Raw genomic sequence first — 16091 nt, 5'->3', positions numbered from 1 at the left:
CGCAGCGCATTTCAGCCCTGTTTTCAAATATTAGTACTTTTTCTTCTCGAGAGCAAAAGACCTTTACATAATTTCAGTGATCTGACTTTCTCTCCGAGTCTGGCGACATCATTCGTTGAGTTTTTACACGGAATGTAACAAATTTACCTCGTCATTCTTTTCTTCGCTCTTGCCACTCTTCTGCGTCAGTTCGTTTCCTAAGAAACTTCAGTGCCACAGTTTCATCACTGTCTCTATGTATAACCAAAGTTAAATCACATTCTCACATTCCCACAATCTGTATTCACTTCTCGTCCGATACTACAACTACCACAATCTCTCCCATAATTAAAGAGAACCCGCTTAGATCCGAATCATCAGGTGTGTAGCTGATGCACTCGAATGTAATCCCATGAGCAAATCTTGCAAGCTGCAGCAAAATGTACACCCGCATTCGAATAAAATGGCCATGATAGAATAGGAAAATATACAAATAGCCAGCGTTAGCGATGTCCCTTTAAAGATGGTTGGAAATTGGGAAGACTGTCTCGATCACGCGGAGAATGTGTAGGGATCCGGAAAGGGAGTTTCGTCTCAAGTGTTTGGATTAGAACTGAATGCCTATTTAAGAGGTATGAATGTGAATGAGACGGAAACTGGGAAACGACAGATAGTTTTCGTCAAGATATTCACAGTTGCGTTCACGTTTCATACGCATATTCCCATTTTCCATTATCTTGATATAAAACCTCGCATTAAACTATCTGTCATCTAAGTATGTCCTTAGCTAAAGTCACGCATCGTCATTATCATTACTGTCATCTAGTATTCCCTAGAACGTAGTATAGCGTAATACACAGATTCCTTCCTCCGCCGAATCAGGCTTAATGTTTGCGGCTTCCTAATGGCCCTTGTCCATGTGGATCATTGGAATAAGCAGCTGGTAGATATCCGTGCGAGAATTGACCTCCCTGGGATACAGAGCCATAGCGCGTGCCCATTGCAAGTCTATTTGGTAGACCGCCTGGTCCATAGAGGGTGCTTAGCTGAGGTGTTCCTCCGGATGAGTGATGTCTACTAGATGAGAGATATCCACTTGATGATCGATGACCATTTGACGTATAGTGACTTGATACTCCAGAAATATGGTGAGAGGACCTAGAGTTGTTTCCAAGTCCCATACTTCTCTCAAATTCGCCTACTAGCTGGAATTGTAGAAGGAAATCTTCAACTGGACAAGCTTGTGGCATATGTCCCTGGCCTGCCAGTGCTTTTGCAATTCCTGGGTGAACTTCATGACTTGCTGGTATATTAGGTGGTGGGACGACGGGGGCGACTGTTGGGTCTAATCCGTGTTTCTTGGCATACTCTAGAACTATATTCTTTGCATATTGCAATCGTAAATGGTTGCCTGAGTCATATATTGGGCCCCACCATCCAGCATCGAGAGTTCCCATGTAAAATCCGCCCTTACCTTCAGCCAGAAGGTCATCGGTACACAAATGATTCCCGCCATTACAGACATATCCATACTTGACACGCTCCCAGCTGAACCCAGCAGGGCATGGTCCAGCATAAACGATGAAATTACTGACCCATTCGTCCTGTTTCTTCTTCTCTTCGTAATTCATCTCATGATATCTGACTTGTTGAGAGGCCATTTTAACATCATGCTGAGACTTAAACTTGCTCTTCGCATCTGGAGGAGCAGTTGTTGCTGCGCGCATCATGCTGGGCCGTCTTGAGCCTGACGATGATTGTTGGTCTCTGTTGAGCTGAGTGCGATCATGAGAACTTGAAGTGTGTCCACGGGAAGAAGACGCCTGCCCATCTCTTTGAAGTAAGGTATGCTGTTGAGACAAACATTTATTTGTCGATTTATTGTCTCTTTCGAGTGTAGTGTATGCTTTTGGGATGGTAGAAGAGGATGGCCGATTGAAGGAAGAAAGCTTATTGGAAGGACTGCTATTTTGAGGGGGGTTGGTGCGAGTGTCTACAGGGCTGTAGACTGTTGCCTTGTTATAAATGTCTCTGGAAGACATGGCGATTGATCTTTGGTGTCTTATTTATTGGTTAGTCCGTGTCTGAAAATAGTGAAATGAGGTCCTGTCGATGTCCGGTATCTGTTGAATGAAGAAGAGGAGAAAACCAGGAAGAAGCAGGCTTTATATAGGAATCTGAGAGAGAGAAAGATGCAAGTAGGGGAAGTATTCAAGGTGTGAATCTTCGAGTGAACAAGACAGAAAATACTTTAAGAAATTTTGAATGGTGTCAACATGGTGTATGTGGGATTCATAATTGCAATATCCCACTTGAGATCCAATTGTGATTGTTGAGGTTTGATATCTTGTACATTGCTTCTAGATATACTCTAATGCAAAGAATAGGCAATAATGTGATTAACGAGTAAAATACTACCGATATTGAACGTCTTGCATGTCAAATTGTCAAATAAAGCTGTAAGGCTGAGATTCCCCCCTTTGGACCGAAGTTGAGCCAGACGAAGCTACTATTCTGGCCAATCAAGGCTTCGTCGTCAAATAATGACGTATGTGAAAGAGTTTGGTTGCATATCTGAATGTTTTGGTCAAAAACAAACCAGAGCTTTCAGGAAGAAAGGAGTTGGGTACTCTTGGACTTTGTGAAGCATCGCATTCATCCTCCAAGTACAGAAATTTGCACATTAAATCAAACGCAATTACATTTCCATCAGAATCATTCAACGAAAAGAATGTCAACTGTCAGCTAGGATTCAACTCTACTTTGAATACACTGGAATGCCGGAGTGAATCATAGCAGAATCTCCAAAATGACTTTTTGAATGACCCTTTGTTACATTTCAGAGAGTTCTGGAGGATTGCCAGTACTCCGAGAAGAGACAATCGCTTTCACAAATGCCATATGACAATTCGATTCAAAGCATGAAAAGCCACTGCAGACTGCCTGAGTAGTTTGACCTACGTCGCAAGTGCAGGTCCTAGAATGGGTGCCGGGGGGGGGGGGGGGAAGGGAGGTTGCATCAACATTTGATTAGAAGTCGAAGAATGGATTAATGATGCATGGTTTAGCATTTTTGAAGAAAACCGCAGAAGTATGGGTCTTCGAACCACTCATACCTTTTCAGAAACCTTTCAACAGCCGCAAAAAGAACTCAATGCAAGAAATCTGAAACTGTATGGTGGGCGGGACTCTTCAAGGCACCAAGGTAGTTGCATAAAACCAAAAGCTTGATTCGAGTTCTTGTATAAGTTCGGACTTAACAGGAGCCTCGCACTAATCTATATATGGGTGACGAGCTAGACCAAATCGACGCATATACCCACTGGCATTTTCGCCCATTCAAGAATTGACGTATTGTCGTCCATAAGCATAGCATCAGTCTGTAATGAGGGATACTGAAGTGTGAAAGCAATTGACAGATAACCTAAAGCTGTTTGAGACTGAGGAGACTGACATTATGAATGTGAGCTGGAGTTTCATGACAATAGAGTGGGACAGAACGAAAGTTGTTTGTTGAAATTGGAATCATAAACCAAAGTATGTTGTTGAAGACCACCTGGTCAGATATTTCTACACGAGTGTAGTATCAGATGTATTTGAGGAACCACTTTTGTTCCTGATTTAGATGCAACCTAAGTCACTTAACATCATAGGGCTGACCAACGAATCTCAGCTACCCAATCATCAAGAACAAGCAGGGAGCGGGACACGCGGGAGAAGGGTAAAGAGCATATCCCGACTTGAATCCGTTATTCGGAGTTTAATCTATGTGAGGATCCTAGTTATGCGGCTATTTTCGAATGATTGCTGATGATAGGTATATCGAGCGATCTGAAGAAAATTTTCATAATTCTGATTGTATAATCATTCATATTCGCATGACTTATCATGTCTTTGAATCCTTCTAGTCGTTTTATCCCCATCTACTCGAATTTTCCTCCGAGGAGATCAACATCTTCTTATTTTCCCCTTCATTGTGTTGCATTGCCAAGTCGATACCAAGCGATCTATCACGTGTGAAGCTAGACCAAACATCGCCTAGCTGTGGAGTCGAGTGAGTAAGATAAGCACTTTCCGGAATTCCCTCGGCATTCCCAACCTTACTTTCATGAACTGAATGGAATTGTCCCACGACGACCATGAGTGAAGGACCATCAGAACCAATCGAAGCCTCCATCACTCCTGATGAGGCCAATAGGATCATACACTCACATCGTAAAGTTCGATATGGTATGATGGATCATTTCCCCATTCTTGGCTGGATAGTGGCATGTCAGGAATCCTTCATTGGCAACTTGCTAAACAAGTCTTAGGGACCGCGTGCTGGCCTTGCAGGCAACGGAAGGTCAAATGTGATAATAAACATCCATGTGAGAATTGTGTGAAGAGGGATCACGCTCTCTTATGCTCGTACAATCCTAAGAATCGGGATCTCGGGAAGACGATACCGACGGCTTCAGTAGCTGGAGTTAAAAGAGCCCGTACCCCGGATAGTGCCAGTGATTACTCTGGTAGAAAAGAAGACGGCTGGCCCAGAACAACAGGTAAATCCAAATTCATATCAGCTCTGCCAAGAAGTTCAAATACCGACAAATGTATTATTTGAAACTATGCCATCTCTACTCCCTTAGTCGGGGCCAAGTGTTCTTGATACCAAATAAATGTGAGCCCGATTGAAATTTGAAGTTAATATCACCACAGAAGAAGATGATCCAAACGAATCACGATATCTTGGACAGAATTCAATCGCAGCTTTTTTGAGTGAAGAGGCTCAGATTGGATCATCACCGGGCGAAGGTGAACACGATGTCATTCGGAAAGACATCATGCCTATACTAGGTTTACAAATATCAACGGCTCCGTACCCGTTTATGTCGAAAGAACATATGGATAAAATAAGACATGACATTGCTATGGCATTGCCATCGGACAAAGATGTCTTGAAGTCAGTAGCACGGAAGATGTAAGCAAGTTTCAATCACAGCTAACATACCCATAGATCATTCCAAATATACAAACAGATAGTTCAGCCTTTTTGGGGCTTGCTGATTGATATTGATGACTTTGAGACGAAGTTGTGCATATATCTAGAAGATCGGGCCAGTTCGGCAAAAAGTAAGAGTCCAAATCAGAAGGGAGTATCGTCAGCCTGGCTTGGGATGCTATTCGCAGTCCTTGCTGTATCATCAAACTACGCCGAAACTACATACCACAGACGTGTAGCAGCCTCACAATCTTTTGGTAATCCGAATACTTTTCTCTTTGAATATGGAAGAAGACTAATCTCAAGTACAGTTCAAACTTCATTCCATTGCTTGAGGCTATCCAATTTCTTGATTCGTCCATCGTTGGATTCATTGCAAGCACTTTTAATCCTCGGATTTGTTCTAGCCAATGATATGAAAGCTGAGGCTTCGTGGGCATTGATCGGTCTTACTTGTAGACTTGCTCAAGCTCTAGGCCTTCATAGGGGGCCTAACGAGAGTGGTAGATTCACATCTTCCGAGGATAATGATTTACCTCGTCGTAAACTATGGTATGCTCACTTACTCGCTGTCATGTTTTTGCTACTGTTCTAACGGGTTTCAGGTGGACGATCGTCTGGCAAGATAGTTTACTCTCACTGTCATTTGACAGATCCCCAATCGCTGTGATCACAAGATGCAAAGTCCCTCTAAGCCCAATCGCTTTGACGGAGGGGTTCACCTACACAGAAGCTATGTATCATCTATGTCAAAGAGTACTGGATTTCGTCAAGAATGATTCGGTATCTGAGCCTGATTATAATCAAATCATCGCCAATTCAGTCGACGTCGAGAACATTCGCCAAAGAGTTCTCCCAGCACTCCGCATCAAAGATAAATGCAGGACAGTCCAGGACAGATTACAATACTTTGCACTTCGTCTTCACACATCTTTTGTCGTCTCTGTGTTATGCCGACCCGCTCTTCGACGCGGTGAAAATGGAATGTCTTCCGACCAGAAGGCAATCATCGCCGAAAAGTGCAAACAGAATCTCACAGAGACTGTTAGAATGTACTTGAAAATGCACTCACTGAGCGTCATACCCACACGTTCGTGGGCATTCACCTACCACGGCCTCTCATCTGCAGTTCTTCTGGGGATCTTGGGCGAAACGAAAACTGACCCGGAAGTTCGACAGCTACAAGGTGATCTGATAAGTGCTCTGTCGGTTACTGCAGCAAAAGAACAGCCATCCACCGTTCCCAAATCAGATAAGGATATTGAACTCAGCGGACCTCTATCAAGGGCTTTGGCTGCTCTAAAGAATATATATGATCATGGATGGGTGGTTGAACAACAACAAATTCAACAACGAGCGGTCATGGTCCCGGAAGCTCAGACAATCCAGGACCCAGACTTTAAATCTACAAGTGAATATGAACAACAGAATGCTGCGCTTGCTATGGCTTCTATGCAAAATGGGATGGTACCACCGTATGTTTGCTGTATTCCCGATGATTTGATCCAAAATTGTTTACTAACAGTCACACAGTATGGACTATGCGCAACAACTTCCTATGAATAACATGAGTGGTGATATGCAGTCTGTAGAGCAGACGTTAAATATGTCACCAATGGATTTGTTCGATTCGATTTTTTGGGGTAAGTCATTCATATTCACTTTCATTTCTTGCTGCTACTCATCGATTGATTCCTCCATCTCGCTACATGCTTCTCGTTCCTTCAATCACGTCTTTCGCTCAAAAGCAACTTATACTGACATCTCACAGAACCCTACCCTCAGAATGGCCTCGAAACAGGCTTTGATTTTGCCGGAGCACCATTTTACCCACAAGCACCCTTTTAAAGAATATAACCTTTATTAGCTGCCTTAGCCTAATGTTTTATAATGACAATGAGGATGATGTACTTGGTATAAGAAAAGCTTTAACGCGGAATTGGACATGCGTCTTGGAGTATTACTGTGTTTTGGATGTTTATTCTGTTCGCTGCGGGGAATTCAAAGGGCATTTAGTGTAATGATTTTTAATGAATATTCTATGGATTTGGTTATTGATACACGATGTTCTTCATGTTGAAATGGTGTATGTAATGTGTTGTGCAAGTACCATGGGCGATAACGGTTGCGTTCGACCAGCGTAGAGTGATTACCCGGTGAAGAAGTAAGAAATTCACCTCCACACCTCGACTATTGATTGCATTGTCGAATTATCAGCAGCCTAAATTCACAATATGATATACTAAATCATCTCACTTCCCCTAGCCTGCAAAAAGTCGAAATTCAAACTTCAAATAACAATAGATGCATCACCCACCACCATCTATCATTCTCTTCAGATCTTTCACATCCACGCTTATAGACTGCCTGCCTGCCTGCCTGACTGCTAGCTACCTAGTTACATCATTTCTTGAGCACAACTTTCCTTCATCCGGTTCAGCCGAGTAACCACCGCATAATTATAATTATAATTATAAATCTGCATCTGGATCTGCTAAATCAACAGATAGACATCCCGAAACTAGAGTAGAGTAGAGTAGAGTAGAGTAGAGTATCTTGCCTAGAATAGAAGTACCAGAGGAGTTTTGCTATGTTCTGATTCTCATATAGTAAACACGGCAGATAGTACATACATAGCACACACATAGCACACTCCAGAGTCAGAGCTGATCTGATCTAATATTACCCCCCATGCCTAATCCTCAAACCCTAGTCTCAAATTCGTCCTCCCCAGGAAACCAACTTCAAGCACAGATATATGATATCTCTTCCTCTATTCTTTCAAAGGCCTCCTACGAAGAATCTCAAAGAAGTTCATAAAATACTGATCAAAGGGGAGTATGTATCATACGACGATATCGAATTCGCACTCTTTTACTGTAGGCAGCTGGTAAAGTGAGCTAGCCAGTCCAAGTGAAACGGAAATTAAGGATGTCGTTGAGATACATATTATACAAGGCCATCACAGTAACACAATTGCACAGAACTTGCTCAAGTGTAAAATAGAGAAAGAGAGAAATCTCATAAAATTAACTCATCTAACCTCAAGTAGATTATCAAAAGCCTTTTGATATCCGCCCCGCCGAAGAAATAATACAACCATTGAAAGAAGAGGAAGAAAGGAAATAGTATCCCCAAAACGCCTCATGATCAATACCCAGACGCACGAAGACAGTTAAGTCATGATATCCCCAACTCAGCCAGTACTTTAAATTCCTAGCCAGGAAGCGTGCCATGCTCATGCATCTCTCGCATAAATGTGATATCCAGGTCCATCACGCGGTGCCCAAACCACCCTGCCCCCCAAAACATCCGCAGATGTGGAGATGAAGTAGAAATACACAATCATAAAATTTCTCCTTTCCTTTCCTTATTTCTCCACCCAAACCCCTGCCTAACAATAAACCAATTTGTCACAATATCCTTCACTTGATAATATGCTCATCATTGTCCAATGACTCGCCGACCGAAAATACCCAAAACCAGAACCAAACTCAAAAACCAAAAACAAACCGAGAGTGCGTGATACTTATACGCCTCTTTATTGGAACCGGCACCGTGCAAAATACAAAAATTAATCTCATCTTACGAATAGAGAGTGAGAAATCTATTCTTGCATAGCGTCGCCGGCATTGTCGTTTGTGGCTTGTTTTGGGCTCGAGATGTCTTTGCCGAAAAGCGGACCATTTGCGGCAAGTTTTTTGGCAGAGGTTTTTGCGAAAAGAGAGCGAGGTTTGGTGTTCCTGGAGAGGTGCTGTTAGTATCGGTTTCTTGAGATATTTGATGTGGAGTTTCTAGATGGTACGGTTGCGCGAGGCTGTGCGAAAGCCTTCACGACTGGCAATGAAGAGAATAACGGAAGATGGGTACTCACTTTCCAACTTGTTTATTGCGATAAGCTGACAACTTGGCAGTAGTGGGCGATTGGATAGTATCCGATGGTGAGACATATTTCTCCTCTTGACCCCTATAGTTTTAGATGAATTAGTGAATGCTCTTTTGTCCCAATATCGATGGGTATCAAGTGAAGGGATGGTGAAGCTCAAAATTGCTGAACAGTGTAGGTGAAGGTAATCAAAAAGGGGAAGAACATACCCATTCTGTTGCATCTTATTTTGCAAAACCTGACGATGGTATTCCATAGAATGAGGGTCAGCACCAACTGGTGTCTTCTTCTCATCAACTACACTGTTGACTTGATTCATAGCTGAGATATTGACGTCTTTGTTTGAGAGAACGTTTGGTGAAGACATTGTGTATATGTTCTTGTGAATGGATTGATTGTTGTTTATCTGTAGTAAAGAAAGAAGTATTTGATTGTAAGTTTTCTTAAAGGTTCTTGTGGTTGTGATTGTGAATGGAATCAGATATTGTAGTAGAAGTGAGGACTTTATGTGTTTTTATGTATTTGTTCTTCAGTTGTAGCGAAATCGAAAATTTATGATCTTCCTCTGGAATTATTTACGCTTGTTGTCTGGGTAACGAAGAGCATATTTCTTCCGTTGCTCCACTTTCCCCTCCAAGTTACCAAGTCCAAGCCCAAGCCCAAGCCCAAGCCGTACAAACCATATAGTACGAGGATATGGAAACTCAATCATCACTGACGTAAAAACGCTTGATTGGGTTGGGTTGAGTTGAGTTGAGTTGAGTTGAGTTGAGTTGGATTGGATTGGATTGGTTTGGTTTGTTTGCTTTGTTTTGATTTATTCAATTTTCATGTCCATATCACAAATTAGATCTTGTTCATTTATTATGCTCATTATAACATGAATTTTGAACCTGATGAATTGTATTATGCCTCAATGGAGTAGGCCATGTGAAAATTCAGTATCGATTCCTTGTACGCATAAACAAGCTAAATCTCTAACCCTATCTGATCTACAACTTAGATTTCTCCCGGATAGTTGGTCCTGGTTCTACATGCTTGACTCTGTACTTCGCAAACAGAGCTTCGGTAGCTTCCATCTGTCTGTGAATCTTCTGAGTCACCTCAGCTCCTCTTTTGTTTTCGTTTCTACCCAACTGTTGTAGATGTACCTCATCTGGTCCATCGGCCAACCTCAATGTTCTGATGTTTGCCCACATGGATGCGAGAGGGGTGTCTTGACATACACCAGCTCCTCCGAATGATTGTACGGCACGATCAATGACAGTTAATGCCATAGTTGGTACGAGTACCTTTGCCTCACCAATTTCCTTTAGTGCACTCTTTGCACCTCCTTCATCTATCTTAATGGCAGCATTCAGTACAACTAAACGGGCTGCGTCGATTTCAATTCTTGATCTTGCCACCCATTCGAGGATCACACCATGTTCTTTCAATTGTTTCTTGAAGGGTGTCTTTTTAGGATCATTGATACGCATGAGCATCCAATCAAGAGCTTTCTCAGCCTACATTATGATTAGCCTTGGGATATTTTTGTAGGTGTAGATATCGTTAGAACTTACAGCACCAATAGATCTCATACAATGATGAATACGTCCGGGACCAAGACGACCTTGAATGATCTCGAATCCACGTCCGGGGCCGAGTACCATATTTCTCGCTGGTACTCTGACATTCTTGAATGTCAAATGACCATGTCCGTGAGGCGCATCATCAAAACCATAGACTGACAACATTCTGTTGATAGTGATACCAGGGGCGTCGGCTGGTACCAAAATAACAGACTGTTGCTTGTATTGATCCGAATTGTTAGGATCACTCTTAGCCATAACAATATAGACTTTGCATCGTGGATCACCAGCGCCACTCGACCACCATTTCTATATAACAGATTAGCTCAATTACCCCTGACCAAGGATGAAGATGCTCCAACTCACCGAGCCATTCAAAATCCAATCATCTCCATCTCTTCTCATATCCATTTGAATATTTGTAGCGTCTGAACTTGCGATATCCGGTTCCGTCATCAAGAAAGCCGAACGAATCTTACCGCTCAACAACGGAGCTAACCACTGTCTCTTCTGTTCCTCATTTCCATATTTCGCCAACACCTCCATATTTCCGGTATCTGGCGCCGCACAATTCGTAGCTTCAGATGCTAAATGTGACTTTCCCAATTGTTCTGCCATCAATCCATATTCGAGATTCGAGAAACCGGCTCCTTCTTTGTAATGCGATTTTGCGAGGAACAAGTTCCATAATCCGAGACTTTGTGCCTCTTTCTTAAGGTCTTCGATGACCGAAGGGTAGGCATCCCATCTTTGAGTACCTTCACCAAGTTGAGCGTGGAATATAGGGTCGGCGCTGTGAATTGTTAGTAGTGGTCTTGTGCGGTGAAGGGCATGAAACAAAATGATATCGTGGCAAACATACGGTATACATTTCTCTTCGACGAATTTGGTGACAAGATCAAGTGTTTTCTTTGCATGATCGCTCACACGGTTAGCGGCCTAGAAAAAGATATTAGTATGTGAGGAGAAAGGATCAGATGAATAGCTCCTACGAGAATAGGGATCTTGTCGGACATGATGGATGTGTTTTCGAGGAGATCTGGATATATGTGTAGGAAGTCGTGACAAAACTCAAGGCAATTTCAAATATGAGAACGATTGTATATTCAACGAAGCTTCTTATCCATAAATATTTAATTGAATGGAAGATTGATATAAGCACTGAGCTCCTCTTCGTTGTCTTAATGTATTCTTAGCTTCTGTTACCCCAAACTTCTCCACACAGGTTCGGCTCGGCCAATTGTCACATACCGAGGCAATTCACGATGTGGGGGCCAGGAACGCTATTCATCGAATCCTATAGGATGCACTATGCATGATGATCTGAAACGAATGGTACGAGATATGGTAAGGTTTCAACTCGTTGACCGAGGTGATATTCATTTTCTACGTAATCACTACCTTGACTCCAACCAGAAATGCAAACCGCCACCGTTATTGAGGTATCCTTTCTATGAACCAAATCCGACCAATATCAGACCTTTAATCAGCGAAATAGTTCGCTCTTCTCTTGCCCTTTCCACCTGGTTTGTTACCCTTAAAGTGCTTCTTGCTAGTCAATTTCTTGATATCATTTGGATCCACATCCTTCTCCAAAGCTATTAATGTTGCCTGTTTCCTCCCCGAGAGCAGTTTTCCGCTGGCAGTTCCTTGCTCCGAATATTTGTGACTGAAAGGCATTCGCAAATGTGCTGAATTACCTTGCCCTTGAGCAAAGAAAGTACTGTCAAGGTTCTTTGATTTTGGTCCTTGAGGCATTTCGATAACATCGGAATCGGCAACAGAAGCTTGGTCATCGGCAGATGACGCCATAGATGCTAAAGCCTGTCGTCTCTTCTCTGGTAGATGACCTTCGTCATACAGCTCTCTATTAAATTCAAAAGGATCAATGTCCAATGGAGGAGGCTGACAAAATAGCAGCTTTCCATTAACGTAATCCTTAAGAATATGTCTAGCAGCTCTCGACTCATCTGGCTGACCTTGCCCAGTTCTTCTAAAACCTCTTGCTCTAGCATATGCTGTTAACATCTCTTCAGCTGTTGGTATACCAGTTCCTCCTTCCTCCAAAGGTCGGGTGACGATTTTCATTCCATACAAAGCTTCTAGGAATCCTTGAGGTATGCGGTGTGCTACCAAACCAGCTGGACCCACAAACTCTCTAAGTTGATCAATAGGTAGAATACCGTTGCACACAAGTTCTGCTTTTGTGGTAGCAAAATTTGGGAAAACCAGACCAGGACAATCGCAAAGTAGGACTTTGTCACTAAGATGGATAGTTTGGAAATGCTTCGTTTTTCCTGGTGTTGAGGATACAGACACCTTTTTGGCACCAATTAAGGCGTTGATGGTAGAAGATTTACCAACGTTAGGATATCCGACGAGACCAATTTGAGTCTTTCTAGTAGTTCCTGACTCAGAGTCTATACTTGTTAGCTATGAAAGTCATTGCATGAATGTGATAAACTTTACCTTGAACGTCAGGTGCATGCACCAAGAAAAGAGCCTCCAACTCATCTACAGTCAAGATTCTGGTACTTTCGGTCTCAGTGATTTCTTCATCGCTTTCCTCATCATCTTCCTCGGCAGCTGCCTTTTCATCTTGCTCATCGCTGTCCGCTTCACTGTCCTCATCGTCTTCATCATCGTCATCAAGCCCAAGTGCTCTCGCCTTCTCTGCTAGCTTTGATGCAGAAGCAGAAGCCTCTGTTTCTTCTTCAGTCTCCTCTAACATCGCTTCGTTTAATTCTTTTGCTAAAGCTGCTGAGAAAAACTTGTATTTGATACCGGCGGCCTCAAAATAATCAGCCCAATATTGTCTTTGCTCCAAGGTCAACATATCAGCCTTGTTTACCAGCAGGAGATTCTCTTTGCGGTTATCGACATCTTTAACATATCTTTCTAAATCTTCAGATCGAAACAAAAGCGGGTTCCTGGCATCAACGATTTGTACAATAAGATCAGATCTCTCAATAACTCTCCACAACTGCCTCCAAACCTCCAAATTGCGCTCAAATGGTGTCATCAATAAGTCGTTATTTTCCTGAAGTTCAGCCAGTCCTCTTCTCCATTCGAGAAGACCATCTCTCTCCATTCTATCAAGCTCTTGGGGGGTTGTGGTAGAATCCCATTTTGGTCTTCTTGGAACTGTGAGTCTTTCCTTGTGCACCTTCTGCTTGCCAACTGCAGCTCGTTCTTCCGCAGCCGATAACAGGTATGGGTTCTTTTGATCGGTGTGAATAATCTTAACATTGTTCATCTTCTCTGCTGTGAAATCTGTGCCGGCTAACTCTGCAGTGGACAAGAATTCGTCGAGCGCTGCCTGCTCCGTAACCGATCGCATCTTGACCCAGCTGGCCTCTTGCTTTTCGTTTGTGACATACTGTGTATTCTTTCAGTATGGAGAGATGGATGAATCGAATCTATACATACGGTTTCTCCGGTATCCTTGTGCGTTCTCTGGATTCCAGTCGCCGTGGTCTTTTTGCGATCTGCTCCTTTGCCCTTCCCGAATCTATCATTCATCAAACTGTTTCCCAGCCCAACGGCATTTTTGGACTTTGCGAGAACCATCGTGATTGCCTGTATCCGTTCTTCAATACGTTTGGTTTCTGTTCGATAAATAGCAATAAAAAACAAAAACACTACAAGAAAGTTTCAATAGTTCGCGGGGTTGAGAATGAATGATTGAAATTTATAATTTTACGGTGGAGTTTTGATTATCTCTGATTATCGAGCAAATATGAGGGGCAAATTTCTCGGCTTAGAACTGTGATAAAATAAGTTTGACCCGCCTAAAAAAAACAGCCCCTCGCACTAAGAAAATTAAATCTTTCCACACATGTAAATTTATAATTCTGACACCTTCAATTGTAATAAACTCCCATACCGCGAATTCCTCGTCCGAGCAGAAAGACAATACAACCACTTCTCAACATTACAACCATTAAACAATATCGGCAACATGGCTCGTGGAAAATGGATCGATAAGAAAAATGCGACACATTTTCAACTTGTTCATCGTCCCCAAAACGATCCGTTAATCCACGATGAATCGGCTTCGTCCATGGTCTTAAACCCCACCAGTGCACCCAATCCGAATAAAGTCAAGAAACTCGATGATTTAACCGCAGAGCTTGGTTCCGGTATTGCGCATGTCAGAGACAACGAAGGTGAAGCCGCAAACTATGGTGTATACTACGATGATACCGAATATGATTACATGCAACATATGCGCGACTTGGGTCGTGGAGGTGGTGAATCAACTTTTGTCGAAGCTACTGGTCCAAAGAATAAGAACAAGGGCAAGGGAAAGCAATCTTTGGAAGAGGCGCTCAAGAATGCAAGTTTGGAAGACAAAGCTGGAGCCGTTCTTGATGATGAGATCTTACCATCCAAGAACCTTCGCAAGGTTACCTACCAAGCACAACAAAATGTCCCTGATGCTTTAGCTGGCTTCCAACCCGATATGGATCCAAGATTGAGGGAAGTTTTGGAGGCTTTAGAAGACGAGGCTTACGTAGACGATGACGATGAAATTTTCGGAAAATTGGCTGAGGATGGTGAGGAATTAGATGAATATGAATTTGATGAAACTTGGGATGATGAAGATGGATGGGAATCGGACGCCACTGCAAAGCCTACGCAAGAATATAAGGACGCGCCTGCTACAACTCAAGATATCGACGATGATGAACGAGAGGATCACGGCGACGGGGACTGGATGGCAAACTTCAGTAAATTCAAGAAGGATCAAAAGTCCAGTAAGGCCCAAGCTACGCCTTCACAAGCAGATTTACAGTCATCTATATTCACCACCACAACAAATGGCGGCAGACGCAAGAAGAGAAAGGGTGCTTTAACTAATCCTTCCGCGTACTCCATGACATCATCTTCACTATTCAGAACCGAAGGTCTTACTACACTTGATCAACGATTTGAGAAAATTGAGGAACAATATAACGAGGATTTCGATGATATGGCGTCCGTCTCGATGGCTTCATCTTCCGTTTCCACTGTAGATGGTGATGTTCGTCAAGACTTCGATGGCATTCTGGATGATTTCCTGGGCACTCATTCCATGAGTGGTAAGAAGAACGTCAAGAAGATGAAATACCAAACCGGTATGGAGCAATTGGATGAGGTTAGAATGGGTCTTGGTCCAGCACGCTTCACTAGCTTCGGTAGTCGCGCCAGTCGCGCCAGTCGCACTCAAAGGGCGTAATGGTGAGGGCATCTAAAAACAAGGAGTTGTGGGTTGGTACCTGGTTCACATGGTGCAGGGAGTTCAGGTAAAGGCTTTGAAAAATTAGGAATTCCCCAAGGTTATGACATCTAAGAATAAAAGCGGTATCATGGCGTATATTGGGGGCTTCATCTAGGACTTATCAGGCTATCATAGAATAGAAATATATATCTACATCTTTCCACAAACTATACGTGTGTGTACCTTTGTATAGTTACCAGCACTGGTTTTTAAAAACTGATCACATTTATGGCATTGGAATACTGTTCGAATCCATTTCCGATCTCTGAAAATGCATTACTCAGCCTTTGTGGTATTGTTGAAATCCAATTTCGTACTGCAAAAGGAAAAAAAAAAATACCCGTGGCGGTGGCTCTCGAATGGCAGAATTCATGACACTGCCGTATGAAGTTTAGCGTGTAGATAACC

At 42.7% G+C, this 16091-nt stretch overlaps 6 protein-coding genes across 6 annotated transcripts; 2 read left to right on the top strand and 4 right to left on the bottom strand.

Moving 5' to 3' along the window:
* Window positions 1–717: 717 nt before the first annotated feature.
* Window positions 718–2428, bottom strand: BCIN_16g03210 (hypothetical protein). The gene has a single exon (XM_001551851.2). The coding sequence runs from the start codon at window positions 2019–2021 to the stop codon at window positions 864–866; it is 1158 nt and encodes a 385-aa protein (XP_001551901.2). The 5' UTR covers window positions 2022–2428; the 3' UTR covers window positions 718–863.
* Window positions 2429–3833: 1405 nt separating this feature from the next.
* BCIN_16g03200 (hypothetical protein) lies at window positions 3834–7147 on the top strand. Its single transcript, XM_024698063.1, has 8 exons — window positions 3834–4209; window positions 4293–4523; window positions 4681–4924; window positions 4979–5220; window positions 5275–5515; window positions 5569–6438; window positions 6497–6606; window positions 6735–7147. The coding sequence occupies exons 1-8, from the start codon at window positions 4119–4121 to the stop codon at window positions 6809–6811; spliced, it is 2106 nt and encodes a 701-aa protein (XP_024553880.1). The 5' UTR covers window positions 3834–4118; the 3' UTR covers window positions 6812–7147.
* A 748-nt stretch (window positions 7148–7895) lies between these two features.
* Window positions 7896–9497, bottom strand: BCIN_16g03190 (hypothetical protein). The gene is made up of 3 exons (XM_001551848.2): window positions 9059–9497; window positions 8838–8930; window positions 7896–8706 (listed from the first exon to the last, which is right to left on the bottom strand). Exons 1-3 carry the CDS (start codon window positions 9214–9216, stop codon window positions 8571–8573), a joined length of 387 nt encoding a protein of 128 aa, XP_001551898.1. The 5' UTR covers window positions 9217–9497; the 3' UTR covers window positions 7896–8570.
* A 141-nt stretch (window positions 9498–9638) lies between these two features.
* BCIN_16g03180 (hypothetical protein) lies at window positions 9639–11601 on the bottom strand. Its single transcript, XM_001551847.2, has 5 exons — window positions 11413–11601; window positions 11283–11359; window positions 10787–11213; window positions 10412–10729; window positions 9639–10354 (listed from the first exon to the last, which is right to left on the bottom strand). Exons 1-5 carry the CDS (start codon window positions 11434–11436, stop codon window positions 9842–9844), a joined length of 1359 nt encoding a protein of 452 aa, XP_001551897.1. The 5' UTR covers window positions 11437–11601; the 3' UTR covers window positions 9639–9841.
* A 164-nt stretch (window positions 11602–11765) lies between these two features.
* Bclsg1 lies at window positions 11766–14177 on the bottom strand. The gene is made up of 3 exons (XM_001551846.2): window positions 13850–14177; window positions 12890–13799; window positions 11766–12840 (listed from the first exon to the last, which is right to left on the bottom strand). The coding sequence occupies exons 1-3, from the start codon at window positions 13988–13990 to the stop codon at window positions 11903–11905; spliced, it is 1989 nt and encodes a 662-aa protein (XP_001551896.1). The 5' UTR covers window positions 13991–14177; the 3' UTR covers window positions 11766–11902.
* Window positions 14178–14237: 60 nt separating this feature from the next.
* Window positions 14238–16004, top strand: Bcltv1. Its single transcript, XM_001551845.2, has one exon. The coding sequence runs from the start codon at window positions 14382–14384 to the stop codon at window positions 15639–15641; it is 1260 nt and encodes a 419-aa protein (XP_001551895.1). The 5' UTR covers window positions 14238–14381; the 3' UTR covers window positions 15642–16004.
* The last annotated feature ends 87 nt before the right edge of the window (window positions 16005–16091 follow it).

The sequence above is a fragment of the Botrytis cinerea genome, chromosome 16 (genome assembly GCF_000143535.2).
Source record: "Botrytis cinerea B05.10 chromosome 16, complete sequence".
Classification (NCBI taxonomy): domain Eukaryota; kingdom Fungi; phylum Ascomycota; class Leotiomycetes; order Helotiales; family Sclerotiniaceae; genus Botrytis; species Botrytis cinerea.
Note: the sequence above shows the minus strand (reverse complement) of the source record. Positions and strands in the feature narration are given on the sequence as shown.